At 46.4% G+C, this 20104-nt stretch overlaps 1 protein-coding gene across 2 annotated transcripts in view; it reads left to right on the top strand.

Moving 5' to 3' along the window:
* COL4A2 (collagen type IV alpha 2 chain) overlaps window positions 1-20104 on the top strand; it is a 196129-nt gene that overhangs the window by 137252 nt on the left and 38773 nt on the right. For both annotated transcript variants that reach the window (XR_014546319.1, XM_083606368.1), the window contains exons 25-31: window positions 7661-7862; window positions 9354-9413; window positions 11657-11719; window positions 13063-13170; window positions 14541-14762; window positions 15503-15664; window positions 17250-17420. Coding sequence is in view for 1 of the 2 variants with exons in the window: in XM_083606368.1 (XP_083462494.1) it covers window positions 7661-7862; window positions 9354-9413; window positions 11657-11719; window positions 13063-13170; window positions 14541-14762; window positions 15503-15664; window positions 17250-17420 (988 nt within the window). In the remaining variant the exon portion in view is untranslated. The remainder of the gene's footprint in view (window positions 1-7660; window positions 7863-9353; window positions 9414-11656; window positions 11720-13062; window positions 13171-14540; window positions 14763-15502; window positions 15665-17249; window positions 17421-20104) is intronic.

The raw sequence follows: 20104 nt of genomic DNA, 5'->3' as shown, positions 1-20104 counted from the left end.
ACTGGAGGTGTGGCTTTCCTCACCACAGGAAGAGGAACTGCTTCACAAGATTTTCAGAGGTTCCCTATAACCCAACTGCCCCTCTGCTTCCCTGCCCTGTTCCGATGGCAGTACCCTGACAAGATCATTGCTCCTTAACTTGTTTCTAAATGATCTGGAGTTAGGCATGAGCAGTAAGATGGCCAGGTTTGCTGGTGGCACCAAATTATTCAGTGTGATTAAAAAAAGAGGATTGTGTGGCGCGCCAAAAGAATGTCTCCAGATGGGATAAGTGGGTATTAAAATGGCAAGTGCTATTTAGCAGAAGCAACAGTAAAATGAGGCACAAAAATAATTTCACATTCATGAGTCCTAAACTGATGGTAATTGACCCGGAACAAGACTTTGGGGTGCTACGGGATAGCTCAGTAAAAATGTCAGCCTTGTGTGCAGCAGCTGCAAAAAAGTTGGATTCCATTTTAGAGATCATTAGGAAAGGGATTGAAAATAAAACTACCAATATTATAATGCTGCTACACAAATCTTGGAATACTGTGTACACTTCTGATTGCTGCATCTGAAAAAAGATATAGTAGGGATGGAAAGTAGATGTTCAGAAAAGGGCACCAAAATAATCAAGGGGCTTGAGCTACTCCCCTATGAGGAAAGGTGGCATGTGGAGCTTTTTAATTTAGGAAAAAAGCACACAAGGAAGGACATGATAGAGGTGTGTACAATTATGTAAGATGTGGGGGGGGAGGATATAGATTAGTTTTTCTCCATCTATTAGTGGCTGCTAGTCATGATAGCTGTGTAGCAGCTGTGGAAGTGGGAGGTCTCTAAATACCAATTGCTGGGGAGCCCAACTGGAGAGAGTGCTCCTGCCCTCGCACCCTGCATGTGGGTTTGACACAGCCATCTGAGAACATGGTGCTGAACTAGATGGCACTGGGGTCTGATTCAGCAGGGCCCTTCGTGGCTTTAAACTCTGTGGGGCAAAAATATGTTCAAGGACAAGTTTTGTGTTTCAAAGCCACCTCTTGTTAATTTCCTCATGCATAATGCCAAATAATGAATTAATATTCTCACCGTGATTTAGTTTTCATATGCTTTGTATGCTTTGTTCTGAGTTAAAGAAAAATACACCCACAGCCAGCATGTCATCAGGCCGTCAACCAGGACTGTAAATATGAGGAGTGGAGGGGTGTTGTGTGTCAAGTACCTGGCCGATTAGAATTAGGCTCAGGGTTGTGTCATGGAATTCTACTCAATATTGTTCCAGAGCAGAACTCCAATGTATAGTTAGCAGAGTGAAAACATAAACATGTTTCAGGATTCCCCAAAAATAGACCAGAGAAAATTATATTTCATCGAGCAGAGCTTTACTGCTACTGAAGGCAAATGAGCATAATGATCACAAATCCAATACATTCAGGATTGGCACTGTCCATAAGAAATCCAGTTGCTTCAGACTTCACTTAAACTTGCAATAACATATGTCTAAATCTTAACACTAAGCAGCCTATGTACAGAACACCACACCAGAAGGAAAAGAGATAGAAAGAGAAACCAAAACCCAGGCCTTACTTACTGGCCTTACTTTTATAGTCAGCATGACCTTGAAGAAGAGATAACAACCAGTTTAGACCTGCTGTACTCAACTTCTCTGAAGGAATAACCCAAACATCATGAACTTTCTGCTTGTTTCTGTCACACAGAGAAGCTTCCAGAACCCTCTTAAATTAATTAGAATATGAAATATACTCAGAGTCGCAAAGTGATTTCATGCTCTTTATTCAGCTCATGGTGGTGAGGAGGAATGGATGAAAGTCCCCTCAAAGTATCTGCTTTATATACATTATTTACACAATGGGCTGCACATGATTGGCTAATTCCGGAATTCTACTGTAAGCCAATCAGGTTGTGGATTCACTTCTATCTGGAGCATGATTGGGTGGTTCCTGCCAACCAATCATACTGCTGCATTGTTCTAGGACCAATCAGACTGCTGCATTCTGAATCCTATTGTTCTAGGACCAATCAGACTGCTGCCTTTTGGATCCTATTGTTCTAGGACCAATCAGACTGCTGCAGTTTGGATCCTATTCAACTCAGTACATAACACCCCTCCCCTCTAAGTTCCAGTCCTGCCCGGGAGGTCGCATTCATAGTCCTCGAGGTACGCCGGCGGCCTACGTGTGCGTTGCGGCCTGGGGTGTTCCCTGGTCCGGGGTTCAGGTTCTGGCTCGTGTTCCAAGGATGCTGGCTGTGATAGGGCTGTTTGGTCTGGCGCAACCGGCTCGCTCAGTCGTGGTTCTGGTTCCGGTGTCCTTTCGGCCTCACGGGTCCCCTTTGTATTTACTGATTCTGCCTCTCCTGCTTGCCCCTGCTGCTCTATGGGCCTCACTGCCCCACTGTTCTCTGACCTGTCCTCCTCCTCCTGGTTTTCTCCCGGGAATCGTCGCCGTATCTGGTCGCAGTGGCGGCGCCAGCATTGCCCCCCATCTGTTAGCACCTCGTACGACACGGGGCCAGTGACCCTGGTGACTGTGGCGGGTACCCATGCAGGGCCTGCCCCAAGATTCTTTGCGTACACTGGGTCCTGGGCCTCGAAGGTCCGGGGGTTCCTGCCTTCCCCCACCACTACCTCATCCTGAGCTCTATCAGGGTGAAGGCGGTCCAATCTGATTGCAAGGCGCCGACCCATCAGTAGTTCAGTGGGGCTCCGGCCAGTCGTTGAGCTGGGGGTGCTGTGCTGTGCTGTGCTAGAAGGAATGTGGCAAGGCGGTACTCCCAATCCCCTTGCGTCATGCGGTGAAGGGTGTCCTTGGTGGTCCGCACCATGCGTTCTGCTTGGCCATTGGTGGCAGGGTGGAATGGCGCTGAACGGATGTGGCGGATGGCGTTCTGCGCTGTGAAGGTTTGGAATTCTCCTGACGTAAATGCAGTCCCGTTGTCTGAGACGAGAGTGTCAGGGAGCCCGTGGGTTGCAAACAGCCTGCGTAGTACCCGGATGGCTGCGGACGTAGAAGTGGATGGTACCAGTGCGACTTCCAGCCATTTGGTGTAGGAGTCCACCACTATGAAGAATGTTTTCCCCTGAAAGGAGCCAGCGAAGTCCACATGCAGGCGTGACCATGGTGCTCGGGCGGACTCCCAGGACTGGACTGGGGCCCTTGGGGGATCTGGGCGGGATTCTTGGCAGGCCTGGCAGTGTTTGACCCAGGCCTCTATCTCTCCGTCGATCCCCGGCCACCACACATAACTCCTGGCAAGGGCCTTCATTCTTACTACCCCTGGGTGTGTCTCGTGTAGGGCTGTGAGGACCCTTTTGCGGAGGGGCTGGGGAACAACGACCCTGCTTCCCCATAACAGGCACCCCTTGTGGGCCGACAGTTCATGTTTGCGGGTTGTGTAGCCGGCGAATTCTGGCCCGGGGCTGCTGCTGGGCCATCCCCTCCACACCCAGTCCAGGACCCGGGAGATGACCCTATCTTTCTTGGAATGGTGTGCAACTTCTTGTGCCTGAATGGGGCGGTCAGGAAGCAGCTCCAGGCTCATAACCTCTTGCGCAGGTGCTGGGTCAGGGCCTGTTTCCGGTAGTGGTAGCCTGCTGAGGGCATCTGCATGGCCCATCGCCTTCCCAGGGCGGTGAATCAGTGCATACTGGTAGCTGGCAAGGAAAATTGACCACCTGAGGACGCGAGGAGACAGCACTTGGGGGGTCTGCTTTTCGGGGGCAAACAAGCCAAGCAACAGCTTGTGGTCAGTCACCACGGTGAAGGGCCGCCCGTACAAGAAATCATGGAATTTTTTTACTCCCTTCACGATTGCCAGACCCTCCTTGTCGATTTGCGAGTAGTTCCGCTTGGTTGCGTTGAGTGTCTGGGAAAAGTATGCCACCGGTACCTCTCTTCCATCCGGGAGTTGGTGTCCCAGGACAGCGCCAATGCCATAGGGCGAGGCGTCGCATGCTAGCACCACCGGCAGCCTCTCGTCGAAGTGTGCCAAGACCGAGTTTGAGACCAGCAAGTCCTTGACTGCCTGGAATACGGCCTCCTGGCGCTGGCCCCACACCCAAGGGGCCCGCTTGTCCAGGAGTCTGTGTAGGGGCTCCGCTACCGCCGCCTTGTGGGGAAGGAAGGAATGGTAAAAGTTCAATAGTCCCAAGAAGGCCTGAAGTTCAGTCTTGTTCTTGGGCACTGGGGCATCACAAATGGCCCGTACCTTGTCCCCAGTTGGGTGGACCCCTTCTGCGTCCACCATAAATCCCAGAAAGTCCACCTGAGGCACTCCTAGTAGACATTTTTCCCGCTTCACCTTGAGACCCGCCGTCTGGAAACGGTGCAGAACGGTGCGGAGGCGGTCCTCAAACTCCTCTGGTGTGGGCCCGGCAATCAACACATCATTGAAGAAGGGGGTGACACCAGGAATCCCTTTAAGGAGAGAGTCCATTAGATTCTGGAATATGCCTGGTGCCACGCTGACACCGAATTGCAGCCGCTTTACCCTGAACGCTCCTCTGTGCGTCACAATCGTCTGTGCCTCTGCTGTGGCCTCATCTACTGGCAGCTGTTGATATGCTTGGGCCAAGTCCAGGTTGCCAAAAATTTTCGACCCAGCCAGGGTGGCAAGGACATGGCTGACCACTGGCACTGGGTATGCATGGGCCGTGAGGGCCTTGTTTATGGTACATTTGTAGTCTGCGCAGATGCGGACCGAACCATTAGGCTTGACGGGTGTGACGATTGGGGTTTCCCAGGGGGCATTAGGCACCGGCTCCAGCACTCCTTGCTCCACGAGTCGGTCCAATTCCTCGTCTATACGGGGTTTCAGAGCGAACGGGACCCGGCGGGCCTTGAGCCTGACTGGTCGTACTGCGGGGTCAAGCTGTAGAGCAATGGGGGGGCCCGTATACTGTCCCAATTTCCCATCGAAAACCCCCGGAAATTCCTTGCATATGGCGTCCACGTCCACTTGTAAGCTTGTGTGGTTCACCCCGGTGACGGCTAGCCCCAGTGGTCCAAACCATGCCAATCCCAGTAAGCTAATGTAGGGGCCCTTGACCACAAGCAAGTCCAGTTGCCGCGTCCGCCCTCGGTATTGCACCCTGAAGGTCCCCACCCCCATTGTGGGGACCTTACGTTTCTGGAAGTCCCGGAGGGTGAATGGGGCCGGCCTGAGTTTGGGACCCCCAGTAGGACACAGTTTCCTTAAGGTCCTTGCCGAGATTATGGATAGAGTGGAACCCGTGTCAAGCTCCATGCGGCATGGGGCCCCCTCTATCTGTACCTCTACATAAATTTTCTCTACGTTGGGGTGGGGCAACTGGTATACCTGGAAGTCCGTGAGCTCCGTCGAGTTGCCTTGGTGCGTTGGGCCCCGGGACCTGGGGCTCTTGGATTGGTCATCTGATGCCTGGCGTCGGGTGGGCCGAGCTCGACACACCCGGGCGATGTGTCCCAATTTTCTGCACTGCCTGCACTCTGCGTTGCGGAAACAGCAGGTCCTCCTCTCGTGACTTTCCCCGCAGCTTGCGCAGTTCCCTCCTTCTCGTCGAGGCAGCTGTGGTATGTGGGCTGCTTGAGTGCGCTGCTGTACTCGGTGCACCTCCTCCTTGTCAGATCCTGAGTCGTCGGTGAGGTCTTTGTGGTGGACCCTCGGTTGGGACGGCTGGCTCGGCCGTGCCTCTTGCGTCGACCTCTCGGCAGCTTCCGTTGCCAGGGCCTCCTCCAGAGTGACCTGGAACGTTAGGTCCTTCTTAGCGTAGAGGCGTCGTTGCAGCTTCTCATCCTTCAGGCCACCGACGAGGCGGTCACGAAGCATGTTCTCCAGCTCTGAGAAGTTGCAGAACCGGGCAGCTTGGCGGAGAGAGGTCACAAACCCAGTTATGGTTTCCCCAGGGGCTTGCCGCTTTGCGTAGAAGGCATTTCGACAAGCCACCACTGAGGGCTGTGGCGAAAAGTGCCCCTTCAGCTGTTCCATTATTGTTTTGTATGGAACAGTAGCAACGTCTTCAGGCACAAGGAGAGCCCGGGCGATTTCAAACATCTCCTCTCCGCAGACACTGAAGAATATTGCCCTCTTCTTGGCGTCTTCTTCATCGGTGACCCCTTTGGCTTCTAGGAGGAAGGTGAAACGGGAGGCGTACGCTTCCCAGTCTCCAGATGCTGGGTTGAACGGCGAGAAGCTGCTGTCGGTTGCCATTCTGAGTTCCTTGTGTCCCAGAGCTGAAGCCTGGATACATGGTGCGAGGCAGTGGTGCGGCAGGTGGCGGTGCTGCGGTGCTGTGTGTGGCAGTCAGCTCAGCGGGATCCCACCTTCGTTGCCAGTGAAATATACTCAGAGTCGCAAAGTGATTTCATGCTCTTTATTCAGCTCATAGTGGTGAGAAGGAATGGATGAAAGTCCCCTCAAAGTATCTGCTTTATATACATTATTTACACAATGGGCTGCACATGATTGGCTAATTCCGGAATTCTACTGTAAGCCAATCAGGTTGTGTATTCACTTCTATCTGGAGCATGATTGGGTGGTTCCTGCCAACCAATCATACTGCTGCATTGTTCTAGGACCAATCAGACTGCTGCATTCTGAATCCTGTTGTTCTATGACCAATCAGACTGCTGCCTTTTGGATCCTATTGTTCTAGGACCAGTCAGACTGCTGCAGTTTGGATCCTATTCAACTCAGTACGTAACAGAATAGGAAAGATCTCTACAAATCAGATCAATACTTTCTGTATGAAGAAATACAAATTGACAGGTTGGGCAACCTGTAACACTCTTGATGGTGTCAGACTAATAATATAATAATAATAATTTCTACCCCACCCATCTAGCTGGGTTTTCCCCAGCCATTCTGGGCAGCTTCCAGCAGATGGTTAAAAATACATTAAAATATCAGCCATTAAAAACTTCTCTAAACAGGACTGGCTTCAGATGTCTTCTATTCCCCCCTTTTTTTATTGATTTTCCACATTTATAACAAATATAACATATAAAAAACACACATTACAGTACTAAAAACAAAAAAACTAAACAAAAATGTAGACACATAAAACCTAATTTATCTTTCATTGTTAACTGACGTCTTCAAATCCCTCCTAACTGAAATTCATTGTGTCACCTTGTAACAGCTGTCCAAAATCATCTTTCTAATAAAATGAACTCCTTCAATTTACTGTCTTCATCACTTTGCCTTCAGGTGTCTTCTAAATGTCATATAGTTGTTTATTTTTTTGACATTCGATGGGAGGGCATTCCACAAGGCGGGCACCACTACCAAGAAGGCCCTCTGCCTGGTTCCCTGTTATTTCGCTTCTCGCAGTGAGGGAACCGCCAGAAGCCCTTGGCGCTGGACCTCAGACTACAATTCCCATCATCTCCAGCCAATAACTTTCTAGGAGGATACCTTGACCAAAGCTGCCAGCATGATAAGCATGAGAAATCTTTCTTTGGAAGATCAGGTAGCATAATCTAAAAACATAAGCTCATGCTTATGGCTCTCTTGTTGCTGGTTGTTACAGTGATTACTGGGTCGAAGAAAGCCAAAATATCCTCTGGTTCAGAATTCTTGTTTAATGCTAGTGAGGCTGCTGAGCAAGTGAAAAATGAAATTTCAGTGCTAAAATAGATTAATACGTTGTAAGCAGGCTGAGGTATGTTTCCTTCCCTTGCAGGGTGATGGTGTACGAGGTGAACCAGGGGATCCTGGTGAACCTGGTCCGTTAGGCCCAAAGGGTTTTCCCGGAGAAGAAGGCTTCCCAGGTGTTGGCTTGCCAGGCCCAAAGGGATATCCTGGCCCTCTGGGTGACCCTGGGGTTCCTGGGAGTCCTGGCTTCCAAGGTTCCCCAGGACCTCCAGGCACTCCTGCTGAAATAGGTATGTATGAACACTAGTCAGAAACTGTGATTGTGTCGCATATAAAATATGGGGATTCTTGAGGTGGGCAGCCTCACCTGCCCTTGCCTCATTGCCATAGGAGTACATCACTGACAACCTATTAGACTTGATCTGCTACACAAATTCCTTACTGCCTTCTGGGAACATTGGTTGAGTTGTGTCTTCAAAATCTACATAGCTTGTATATTTCTCAGACACCACTTTCTTTCATGTGTTTTGCAACAATTTACGTTTTAATAACACCCTTCATAAATCAGGTAAAAATTGTGAGGGCCTATGGAGAAGTGCTCTTCAGGCACTTAGGGTTTGTGCTTCCTGTCACTGTTCCCATAAAACATCTCCTCAGGCTGCCACGTGAGACATCCACACTGAGGGTTGCATGCTCTGTTGGTGACTTGTGGAAGAAGTCACTTGGTACTTCAGCCAGTGTGATATATCCACAGGGTATATGGAACCCCAGCAGAGGCCTTAGAGATTTCCTGCTCCCAGCAGAACAGCTTCTTCCAGAATCCTCAGTTAAGGGGGAAACTCCTCTGCCACACAGTTCAAAGTAGCAAAGTATTCACTGTCTCCAGACACAAGACAAAGCGAAACACTGCTATCTACCATATACTGTTCTCCTGGTCTTTGAAATAAAGATGCGTATGCACAGAGAGATCCTCTAACACTATCACCATGTTAGCTAACACTGCTGCATAAAACCCACAGCCTCTTCCCTGACTTTCACAGATTCAGAGTCAGACCCTGACATCAAACAGGACAGGACATAGGCAAGACGTAATGAAAGCAGTGCCCTAGAGACTGTTATACCTACACATAAGCATATTTCCTGAACCAATGGGAGGGTGAATGACTCAACCTCACTGATATTGCTGCAATGACCCAGTGCACCTGGCACCCTGATCTCAGAATATCCAGATATCTCTCATATTCACCCAAGTGTCAGGCCCTGGCTGGACGCTGAGGAGTGGGCACCACGAGATGTCTCACTCTGTAGACTTAGAAGGCCAATTCATGACTGTTTATTTTATTTTCCAACAAAGCTGTATACTCTTTTCTCCGCTGCTGCATGTATTTCCAGCAAATTCAAAAATCAGAGGCAGTTGCTGGCATGCCATGGAACAGTTATGGCAATCCCATTTCATGGGATAGAACTGCAGGTGGATAATGTTGTTCTTGTATTTTATTCTGTGAACTGCCCTGAGATTTTTTGATGAAGGGAGGTCTATAAATTTAATAAATAAAATATAATTAAATAAATACATTCTCTGGAACAGTCCTGTTATTTATTTTTATTTTTAATTATTAAAGTTATACTACCCATCTTCTGAAGGTCTCAGGGTGGTTCACAAAATAAACAAGTTTATTTCAAAAGATCACTGCAGATACAGTTGGTGGGTTGAACATTGCTGTTTCCGCTCATAATTTAAGAAATCCAAATTTCTTTTGTTCTAATTTTTTATATTTCAGATTGTGGACAGACAGTCAAAGTATTTTTCAGAGGTAACAGAACTGAGCCAATTCAGTCAGGTAAAATATGATAATTTAAAAATGTAAATTTGTATGCAAAATTTGTGATTCTGAATGATAACAAGAATTGTATTTTGAAGAACTTAATGCAAACTGAAGAGGGTTTTAATTTGACACACCAAATTTTTTTTAACAAAATGTATTACAATGCAACTGTTGAAAACTCCAGTGAGTAGCATTATACAACTTCATTCATCTTACTATTTTGCATCCAGTCAAATCAAGCTTTTAGTAGGCAGCCCAGTCCATTGCCACGTCCTCTCTGTCTCCTTCACATGTTACCTGATATGCCAGATTCCTTGACCACCAACACCATCTGTCCTCCTTCCTTCCAGAGGACACTAGATAGTTTTTGCCCTTAGTTTTGGACAGTATTGCTGCTGAGTAAAAGGTTGCACAAACACAGGGGTGAAACTAGGCTTAATTCACCTGAGTCAAAGACCCAGTTTTGTGCTTACCGCTTCCTGTCTCTGACCACCCCTGCCCCACCCCCCTGCTTACGGACACTGGAACCCTGATCATGTTGTTAGGCAGGATGCAAAACCATAGTGAACCCTGACTGATAGTGGCCTAAAGGAGCTCTTCTGCAGCGCAATTCCACTCTTTCACTCTTCCTGACCACCTGAAAGCTAAACACAGAGCATGGCTCACAGGAAAGCTGCTGTGCATTCAGTCATTTCCAACAATTGGTTTTGCTGTCCCTGAGCCCACAAAGGAAGGGATTCCTAAATGATGACTCGGACACAAAGACCCAAAAGCTTTTATGAAAACCCAATCATAGGCCACAGTTGCTTGGGATGCTAAAAGCAGACTTCAGGCCTGGCAGACTTGGCTTTCTACTAGAAGCTTGAGGCCTACCAATGACCAGGGGCAAAAGAAAGGCGGTTCAGTAGAGGAGAAGGCAGCAAAATCATTAGAATTTAGGAACAGGGCACCTCTGAGCTCAACTTCAGCTCAGGAACATATTTTTGCTGTCAGAACAGAGCTCACAAACTTTTCTCTCACACAAAAACCACTCTTGGTGTTTCTCCTGAGCTTTCCTCAACTCAGCAGTCTGATTTTTAGAAGAAAAGCCCTCACTTTTGGGGGAGGGGTTGCTATTGTTAATACTAAGACTACTACTACTGCTACTAATAATAATAATAACAACCTATTGTCTGTCACCCAGATGCCTACTACTAGATCCCAATATACCTTCCGTCTACGCTTGGTTTAAAGGATCATGGCCTTGGGGGATTCACTTAAGTAGCCACATCCAATCTGAATAAACAGTCATCACTGAAGGCCATATTTCATCTTAGGTTTAATTATGGGGGGAGATTTTTCTGGTCCAGAAGCCACACTGCTATTGCTGAATTGGTAGCTATACTATTACATTCTCAAAAGGACTGTATGCTTCTTCCTTTTTTTCTTTCTTTCTTTACTTCTTTCCTTTGTGACAAAATGTTTACAGGCACATACACACACTGAGAAGTGGGTGGTAGAGGCTTTTATGTTTATTTCTTTATTAAAATATTTCAATAAATATTAAATCAGACAATGAACAGGTGAAGGTGCTGAAAGTGACAGAGGGTGAGTGAAAAAACCAAGCCTCAGGTGGAGAGATGACTCAAAGGTGGGGCTTACCTGGGCCCCTGCTATCAGCACTTCCTGCTGATTTATAGTGCTGTGGTCTAAACCACTGAGCCTAGGGCTTGCTGATCAGAAGGTTGGTGGTTCAAATCACTGTGACAAGGTGAGCTTCCATTGTTTGGTCCCAGCTCCTGCCAACCTAGCAGTTCGAAAGCATGTCAAAGTGTAAGTAGATAAATAGGTACCGCTCCGGTGGGAAGGTAAACGGCGTTTCCGTGCACTGCTCTGGTTTCACCAGAAGCGGCTTAGTCACACATGACCCGGAAAAACTGTCTGCGGACAAACGTCGGCTCCCTCGGCCAGTAAAGCTAGATGAGCGCCGCAACCCCAGAGTCGTTCGTGACTGGACTTAACTGTCACGGGTCCTTTACTTTTTTTTTTTTTTTTTGCCCCCAATACACACGTTTTTGTGTTGGAAAACTGCATCCATGAATTTCAAAGAATAGCTGCCTTTTGGTTCATGTGGGTGAATCTGGTAGATTTGCATTAAGATGGGAACAAAATTTCTCCTCCATCCTTAGGCCCCTGGCCTACAATTTTTTTGCCACAATACATTTGTTAAGTCTTTGAAGAGCCACTTGGTTGTTTTTATCTGTATTGTTTATCTACAGGAACTAGCTGTATTCAAGCGCCAAAAGGAACTCCAGGAACTCCAGGGATTCCAGGACCAAGAGGTAAATGCCATAGCAATAACAATAACAATAACAATACAGTAAGTTACAATGCACAATACGTAATCAAATCATTCAACTATAATTATGATTCCAAAAAGAAATAAATGGAAACTATTTATAAAAATAATTATTAGATCTTATTTGCCCATATCTATAGTTGACAATGTTATTTATATCTTTGCTATTTCACATTTTCTTGGAGAGTTTGCAGACAGAGCAACTTCCAGGAATGTGGAACTATAATTTTTGCTTCAGTCAAAAGATTTAGGTGTAGCTTGCAGATCAGTCTGCAAATACAACTTTGAAAGTAATGTAAAAGTACAACAGCATATCAAATTCAATTTTCCTACTTGCTATCAAAACGTTTATCTGAATCATTTGCAACTAATAAGATTTGTTTGCTTGCTTGCTTGTTTATTTAACAATCCTACAACTGTTACCCAAATACTTACAACCTGCCTTCCATGCTGCAAGTCATGGATCTCCTCTCATGCCCTTTATGAATAATACTGCTTTACATGTAATCCTAAGAGGAATGCAAAAGGCTAAATATTCCAATCCAAAATTTCAACAGTTCAGAGGATTCCGCCCCCCCCCCCTCCCGGCAAGTATTTGTTTTTACTTTGGTAAAATGTCTGTCCAAAGGCAACAGCCTCAGTTCCTTGTCTCGGTCGTGGAGGATGCTTTCTTCACTAGGCATGAACTGGAAAGCCACCTTCCCCTTCGCTTCCAGGGCACCACAGGCAGCTCAAGGAACCTGGCTAGTTTGGCCTGATGATGGTTGGCTTGTGGTGATGTAGAGGCAGGCTTTCTCACTGGTGGCAGCAGCGCTTTGGGTTGTCCTCCCTGCTGAAATAGGAGCGGGGGCTGTATTGGATTTCTTCTAGCTCCTGAAGATGCATTTCCCTGAGCTGAAGATCTGGTTTTATTGTTTTAACTGTTCTTTCAACTTTCCTTTAGACAACTTCTGCAACAAAATCGCTATTACAATTCCCCAGCATTTAAATTATGTGAAAAATATTTTTTAAGTGTGTCCAAAGGCTGGGTATTCCCATTACCCATATTTTGCAAATTGTAACACTACAGCCCTCCTTCAGTTGCACTTAATATATACCCGTACATTAGAAATAGCATGCAGCAAATCTACATTACATAGAAATAAGATATTCCACCACTAGGAATGGTTCTCTCATAATCTGGAAATGCCCTAAAAGATATAACTTACCTAAGGCTAGCTATAAATTTATTACCAATATTTCTATTATTATTTTGTATTTTCCCCTTTAACATGTACATATTTTTATTTATTGCATTTCATTGGCATAATATCTTCAATAATGTAGGTGCGAAAGGTACAAGAGGGATTGCAGGCGAACTCGGTCTGCATGGATCCAAAGGGCTGAAAGGCTCTCTGGGAGATCAAGGTCGTGAGGGCTTAGCAGGCCCACCAGGTATGGTTAAAACCCAAAACACACTTGTACTGTAGACAACTGAAGTGTTCAATTTATGTATCCATGTTTATATATCGCATTTGTAATTTGCTTCTCCAATAAAAATCAAGTTGGTCATGCACACAAATGGAATTGCAAAATATACAGTATAGAACAATGTAATTGCTTGTACAACTGAGGATGATTTTAGATGTAATGTCAACATGTGAAAATATTGCATGGCTCTGAGGCCAAGACCCTGGCAAAAAGCAGTCCCTGTTCACACAAGGATTCTCCACAAAGATAATAATTGGGGCTGTCAACCAAACAAATGCTTTAACCATTTCTAGGTTTTTCATCTGTAAATTAGTACCTCATTAAACAAGTACTAACTGAGCTGTGCCTCTCAAATGTGTTTGTATCTCCACCAATCGATTAATGACATGAGTGTTGACATGAGTAATGACATGGAGTTTCTGACATTGCAAAAGGCATCATGCAGCTTATCCCACAAAGATGTCTCATTCATCCTCTCTCTCTATCTTTCTTTCCTTACTTTTTGAAGGAAAACCTTGAATAAGTACTGCCCACAGTCTGGAGATGTTGGAGCACATATGTACTCACATGGGTCACTTGAGGGACAAATCAAAACAGAAAGAACAAAATCCACTGCTGCTAAATACCTTAGTAACACTATTCTGCCCAAGGACCATTTGTGGATTATCTTCTAAATTACATTATTATTGTAGTTTTAAGACAACAGGGTGTGAATGCTTTTAATCAGCACTTGTTCAGCTTTCCACTGAAGTCAGTGGGACATAAAGGTGCTGTCAGGGAACTGCCATCGGAGCCAAGAGTGGAGGTAAGGCTCCCCAACGATGCAGGAGAAGGGACCAGCAGGGAGAGAGAGAACACTTCCTTTGGGGAAGGAAATCGGCGTGACACCAGGAAGAAAGGGGAGCAGGGAAGGACTTCGGAGAGATGGCTCCAAGACTCTTCCACAGAGACCAGCGGGGAGAGCCCAGGACCTCCGCTGGCAATGCCCACTCTGCGCAGAAGACTTCCGCGCAGAGAGGCTAGGCAGAGACTTGGCGTCAAAGAGCTTTTATGTTGGAAGAAGTTCAGGAAACGCCCACTGACAGATTCTGCCAGTGACTGACACAGCCATGGAGAAAGGGCTGTCCAGCCAGGGAAAGGTTTAGCCAGACAACGTTGCCTAGAGCAGCAGCCCCCTTACGCACGAGCAACCCCCAATTCCCTTTATAGGTGCTTATTTGGCTAAGGAGGGATTTGCATCATCCTGGTTATATTGTTTTCCATTAATCAACTTTAACAAATTTATTCTGGCAAATAAATTACTTTTCCTAGAATCATCATTTTTTTCTATTTAGGATTTCCTGGGCCCAGAGGAAACAGAGGTGCACCAGGATTGCCTGGGGAGCAGGGCTTTCCTGGGAGTCCAGGATTGCCAGGTTGGCCAGGCCCTCCAGGAGTGAAAGGAGTTGCAGGTGACAGAATTGGAGCTCCCACAGGCCCCCAAGGGGATGCTGGGCCACCGGGAATCCCAGGACTGAAAGGCCCCCCAGGAGATCACGGCTTGCCAGGACTGAGAGGTAATGCTCTTGCTTTTGCCAATGGAGAATTTTAAAGAAGAGAGACTCAGGAAATTTGGTGATAGCAGTTGTGGTGATGCAGAGTTCTGCAATGAGTTCTGCATGCGGCAAAGGTTCTGTAGCCTAGTTTCAAACAGCCCTCTGCACCCTGGCATGTTGTTTTGAAAACTGCAGGGAATTTCAAAATCAGTTTGTGATTTTGCACAGAGAGCTGCAGCTGGAGAAATAGTGAAACCAACGTGTTTGCTCCCAAGCAACATATACTTACCGTAAGTAGGTTCTCTGCATTGCAGCCAGCAGCAGTCCTGCAGTTTTGCTGAAAATGAGCATCCTGGTCCATTGCCTTCATCAGTATTCCCAGATTTTTCACCTAAGATGTTGCACATAATACCAGTAGATGAAATGAAAATTACTGATTGTTAAGAAAGCAGAACTCAATAAGTCCCATTCTGTATAGACTGCAAACCAGAAAGCTGCTTTTCCTTATGAGCGTGTAGGACCTATTCAGAAGGCAGCTTTTCATATTCATAGGCTTCAGAATAAATGTTTATTATTATAATTATTTTCTGGACTGTGAGTTGGAGCTAAGCTAAATTTGTTGACAAGGTAGTCATGACCTTGAAATCTCACTGATTTAAATGGGGACTGAGTTTAATTAATTAAATCCTGATCCAACTCTGTATCTATATGCACTCGATATCTAACGCATAACAATTAATGACACTTGTTATTATTTTTAGGAAGTGATGGCATTCCAGGTCAGCCTGGAGCTAAAGGGCATCCTGGGTCTCCTGGCCCTGCTGGCTTGACTGGTTTGCCAGGACCACAAGGACCATTTGGATTCCCTGGACTGCCAGGCCAGCAAGGGATCACAGGCAGAGCTGGCTCACCAGGGTTTGTAGGTGAGGATTGTCCCGCGTGCTTCCGAAATGTGATTTTCCTTGTACTTTGCCTGGGCATCTTTAGCACTTTCCTGGGGAAAGGTGATCTCAAACTACTGGTGTGGGACCTTTGGGGGTGCAATGTCATTCCATTAAACTTTCATAGGAACTTATTATTTCAAGCATTGACATGGAGTAGCTTTTCCCTGTTAATACTGCCAACATGGTACAATCATAGTCCTTTTAAGATTTAAGCCATGGAAGATTGGCTGTTGACTTTAGTGCGCGGTGCACACTTTTAACGTCTGCATTATACCAGCTTCTTACATGATTCAAATGTTATGCCACCAATGCAGAGATCCTTGCAAAATGTTGTTTCTTGTCAGTTGTCCATCTAGCTAGATGGGATGTTTGTATGCTGACTACACTGTAATTCAGCCCAGTCTGAACCATGTGGTAGACTGCACATGAGCATTATTACTGAGGATGCCATATTTATTGGACTGGTAGTTTACAAACTTTAGGCTTACTAATGAGTTGCCACCAATTAAATTACACACACACACACACACACATATTATACACACACACACACACACACACACACATATACATACGTATATATGTGTGTATTTATAAGAACTGCAGATCTTAAGGGACATTCACTTCAGTGTGTGAAAAAATGTGCCTCTTCTAAGCCAGTGGCTGCTGTAACGCATGGCTGCATTGTCTTAGAAACAAAAGTAGTATCCTTGCATGCATGTGTGTGTGTGTGTGTGTGTGTGTGTGTTTCAGATATACAGATAGTTCTCTACAGTATATTGCCAAGCAGTAATTTTCATCCATACACAAAATAAACTGTACAGCATATACAGTTGTACCTTGGAAGTCGAACAGAATCTGTTCTGGAAGTCTGTTCAACTTCTGAAACGTTTGACTTCCAAAGCACAGCTTCTGATTGACCACAGACAACAAACCACAGGTGTATAAAAGCTTAGAAAAGCATAGTTAGGTCTAACATAATTTATTCTGCATCTGAGTCTGTCTTACATAAGTAATACATAGATGACAGGACTGTGTCATTTTTTCACCATCAACTGGAAAGAAAAGGCAGTGAATTTCCCTAGTTCACAAATTTGCTCTATAAAATTTAACCATATTTGAAGTTTTTGAGGTCTAAAATAGCGCTGGGGAAACTTTATATCAAGAGCAGCATTCACTTAATAGTAACTTTTAGGACTGCACACCAGTGGTGGGAGGGGCCAAAGTAGGCAACAGGCAGGACCAAAGGTATCGGGAGCCACACCTTCTCTTCCCCCGTTTCCTATTTCGTTTTCTTCCTTGACTGCCATGTTGTCCAAAGAGAAATAGGCTTTGCCTCTGAACCACTCAGGACATAGTGAGTGGAGGACTCACAGCTGTTCAAGGTGGGATGAGGGCAAGGGGGGGCATGTCTAGAATTTGGAAAATATTCCATCAATAATTTACTGGTTTTGTTCTTTATTTGATGTGTTTTCATATCAATACATGCTGCACAATGACTGCTTTCCAGTGGCTGCATTATATCCATTATATTCTCCTGTTTCTTTTCAACATATATTTATAGGCTCACCGGGTGCCAGAGGAGATGCAGGAGACCCAGGGAAACCTGGTCCTGTAGGAATGAAAGGCCTGGCAGGTGACAGAGGTGAACCTGGTTTCATTGGAACTAAAGGCAAGGCTGGTGAGCCTGGTCTCCCTGGGGTGGATGGAATGCACGGTCTTCCAGGTGTGAAAGGTACAACAAAACAATTCTGAGCCCAAAATTACATGAGCAGTTGCTCCAAGAGTAATACATAATACATCTTGTGCAAAGTGTTAATAGATGCAATAGACCATGAAAGTGGGAAAACCACCTGTACCTCTTTTTTGAGATTAATTGGTGCAGGCTCTTTACTCAAAAAGCTCCCGGGGCCTTTTCCATCTGCAGTACAACGTTAAGTGTTGCTTTTGATGTTTAAAGCCCTGAATTGTTTGGGACCAGTTACCTGAAGTTATGCTTGGTCTCTCTTTTTTAAAAAATATATTTTTATTGAGTTTTACATAACAAATTTAAATTCAAACAGAACATCCACATCATCATTTAGGATTCCCTGAATCCTTCGACTCCCCTCCCCTCTTCCATGGTTACCATTATCAATCTTTTTTTCCAACTGCTTGCCTTATTTTCTCTATTTTTTAAAGAAAAATAATCCATAGTTTTTCGTACATTACAAGTATTACTCAAATCCTGCCAGAGTTTTTAGTTGTTTACAGTGTTCTCTTAAACACATTATAATTTTTTCCCATTCCTTCTTAAATTTTTTCTCTTCCTGGTTTCTGATTTTCCCAGTCTATTTCACCATTTCCGCATAGTCCATCATCTTCATCAGCCATTCGTCTCTGGTCAGAACTTTGTCTTTTTTCCATCTCTGGGCCAGTAGTATCTGTGCTGCTGTCGTTGCGTACATAAATAGTCATTTCTGCTCCTTCGGAATCTCTGTACCTAAAATACTTAGCAAAAAGGCCTCTCTCTTTTTCACAAACATTATTTTAAACATTTTTTTTCAACTCATTGTAAATCATTTCCCAGAATGCTCTTGTTATCTTGCATGCCCACCACATGTGGTAGAACGTGCCTTCTATCTCGCATTTCCAACAAACATTTGAAGCAGTTCTGTGTGGAGTTTGGAACTGACAGGGTTAAAACTCCGTGGTGTCCTGAATCTGGGAGGAGCCTGTCGCAGAGAAGTGAGTCACAGCGTGTGACTGCATTCAGACTTGCTTTCGATCTTGACTGAGACGCAGCTAAGCCTCAGAGGCTGCGTGTGTGCTTATGGGAGCACGGGAGAAAATGCAAGAAAGCTCCGATGGAGAAAGACTGATTTATGGCTTGTAAATAAACGCTTCTAGAGATAAGAACCGAACTGTCTCTGGACTTGATTTATCCCTCATCTCACACGGACACAGGACCGCTGCTACTCTGCTCTCCTGCCAGGTCAGCTCCCAAGCAGAGCCACGCAAGGGAAGCGTGACTGGACGCAGGGATTTTTTACGCAAAGGTTATGGAAGTTTCGCGTTTCCTGACAAGTGTGAGAAGGGAGAAGGCTGCCAGCGTCGTGTTGCTGTGATCTCCTGCCAGGAGAAGCTGGAGAGAGGAGCCAAAGGCCAAGAAGGGCGGCTGCTTCAGAAGTCCAGCTTGTTGGCAAACTTGTGAGTACACTGAAGCCCCGGGGGGAGGAAGATGGCTGCTGCTCAGGAACAACAAGGCCATGAGAGCTACCCCGGTGAGAGACTGAATGGGGCCAACTGGGAGGCCTGGTCAAGAAGAGCAAGGGGGTGGTTTGTGGCCACAGGGCTCTGGAGTCCAGTCCAGACGGAGCCGGCCCCGCCCATGCATGCTGCTGCTCTGCTGAGTGAGAGAGAGCAGAGAGAGCTCTGCATCTTGAAAGCAAGTGTGGACGCCTTGCTGTTGCCCCACCTGGAGGGTGTTAAATCGGCTCAGGCCGCTTGGCAGGTGCTGAGGAGTCTGTGTGAAAGCTCAGCAGGAGCCAAGGGCCGGGAGGAAGCCGAGGGCCAAGGGAGCAAGCCTCAGGCTGGAGTGGGAGCCAGACCAGAGGGGGCTAGAGGACGCCCAGAGAGAGCACCAAGCCCAAAGGGGGCTGGGACTGTTCCGGGAAGCTGTTTCTCTGCTTCGACACGTCTGTGTGCTGGAGAGCAGCTGAGAGCTGTGGAAGAGGGCACAGGCTGCACCCCAAGAAGGAGTGGGGGGGCAGGCCAGGCAGGCCATTCCAAGAGCTCTGAGAAAGTGAAAGGCTTCGAAAGTTGTTTGTGCTTTGAGACAACGTCCAACAGCGCTGGGAAGCATCCGCTAGAGGCCCAGGCTGCCAAGGACATCGGCCGGTGTGGAATGTCAACAAAGCAGGTTCCCAAGGCCAGTTCCCAGCAAAGACGTGGGAAAGCAGCAGGCCAGGAGGAAAAGAAAAACAAGGCGTCTTATCACCTCACAGCTGCGATGGTGTCTCTGAGAAAAGGCAAAAGCCTCAGTCGGGGGGAGGCTGTGGCCATGGCAACCGATGGGAACGTGAGCAACGCCATGGCATCTTTGGAAAACAGCCAGAGACACTCTTTATCTCTTCTTATCGACTCGGGAGCTTCTCACACTCTCGTCAAATCTAGAGAGCTCCTGCGGGACTGCAAGGCTCTTAAAGCTGGACGTTATGTCACCTTAGCAGATGGGTCTCAAAGACCACTGACTGAATCTGGGTTTCTATATTGTTCTTTTATAGATCATTGGGTAGAAGCTTTTGTGGTCCCCGAGCTTGCCCACTCTCTTTTAAGTGTGCCAGCCCTCATGGCTGCTGGGTTCGATGTTCTGTTCTCTAACAATTTGTGTTCCTTCTACAGGGATGGGAAGAAGATCTACAGTGTCCAGAGAAGACA

This window comes from Podarcis filfolensis, assembly GCF_964270895.1.
Source record: "Podarcis filfolensis genome assembly, chromosome: 3".
Classification (NCBI taxonomy): Eukaryota; Metazoa; Chordata; class Lepidosauria; order Squamata; family Lacertidae; genus Podarcis; species Podarcis filfolensis.
This window is presented reverse-complemented; position numbering and strand designations above follow the sequence as displayed.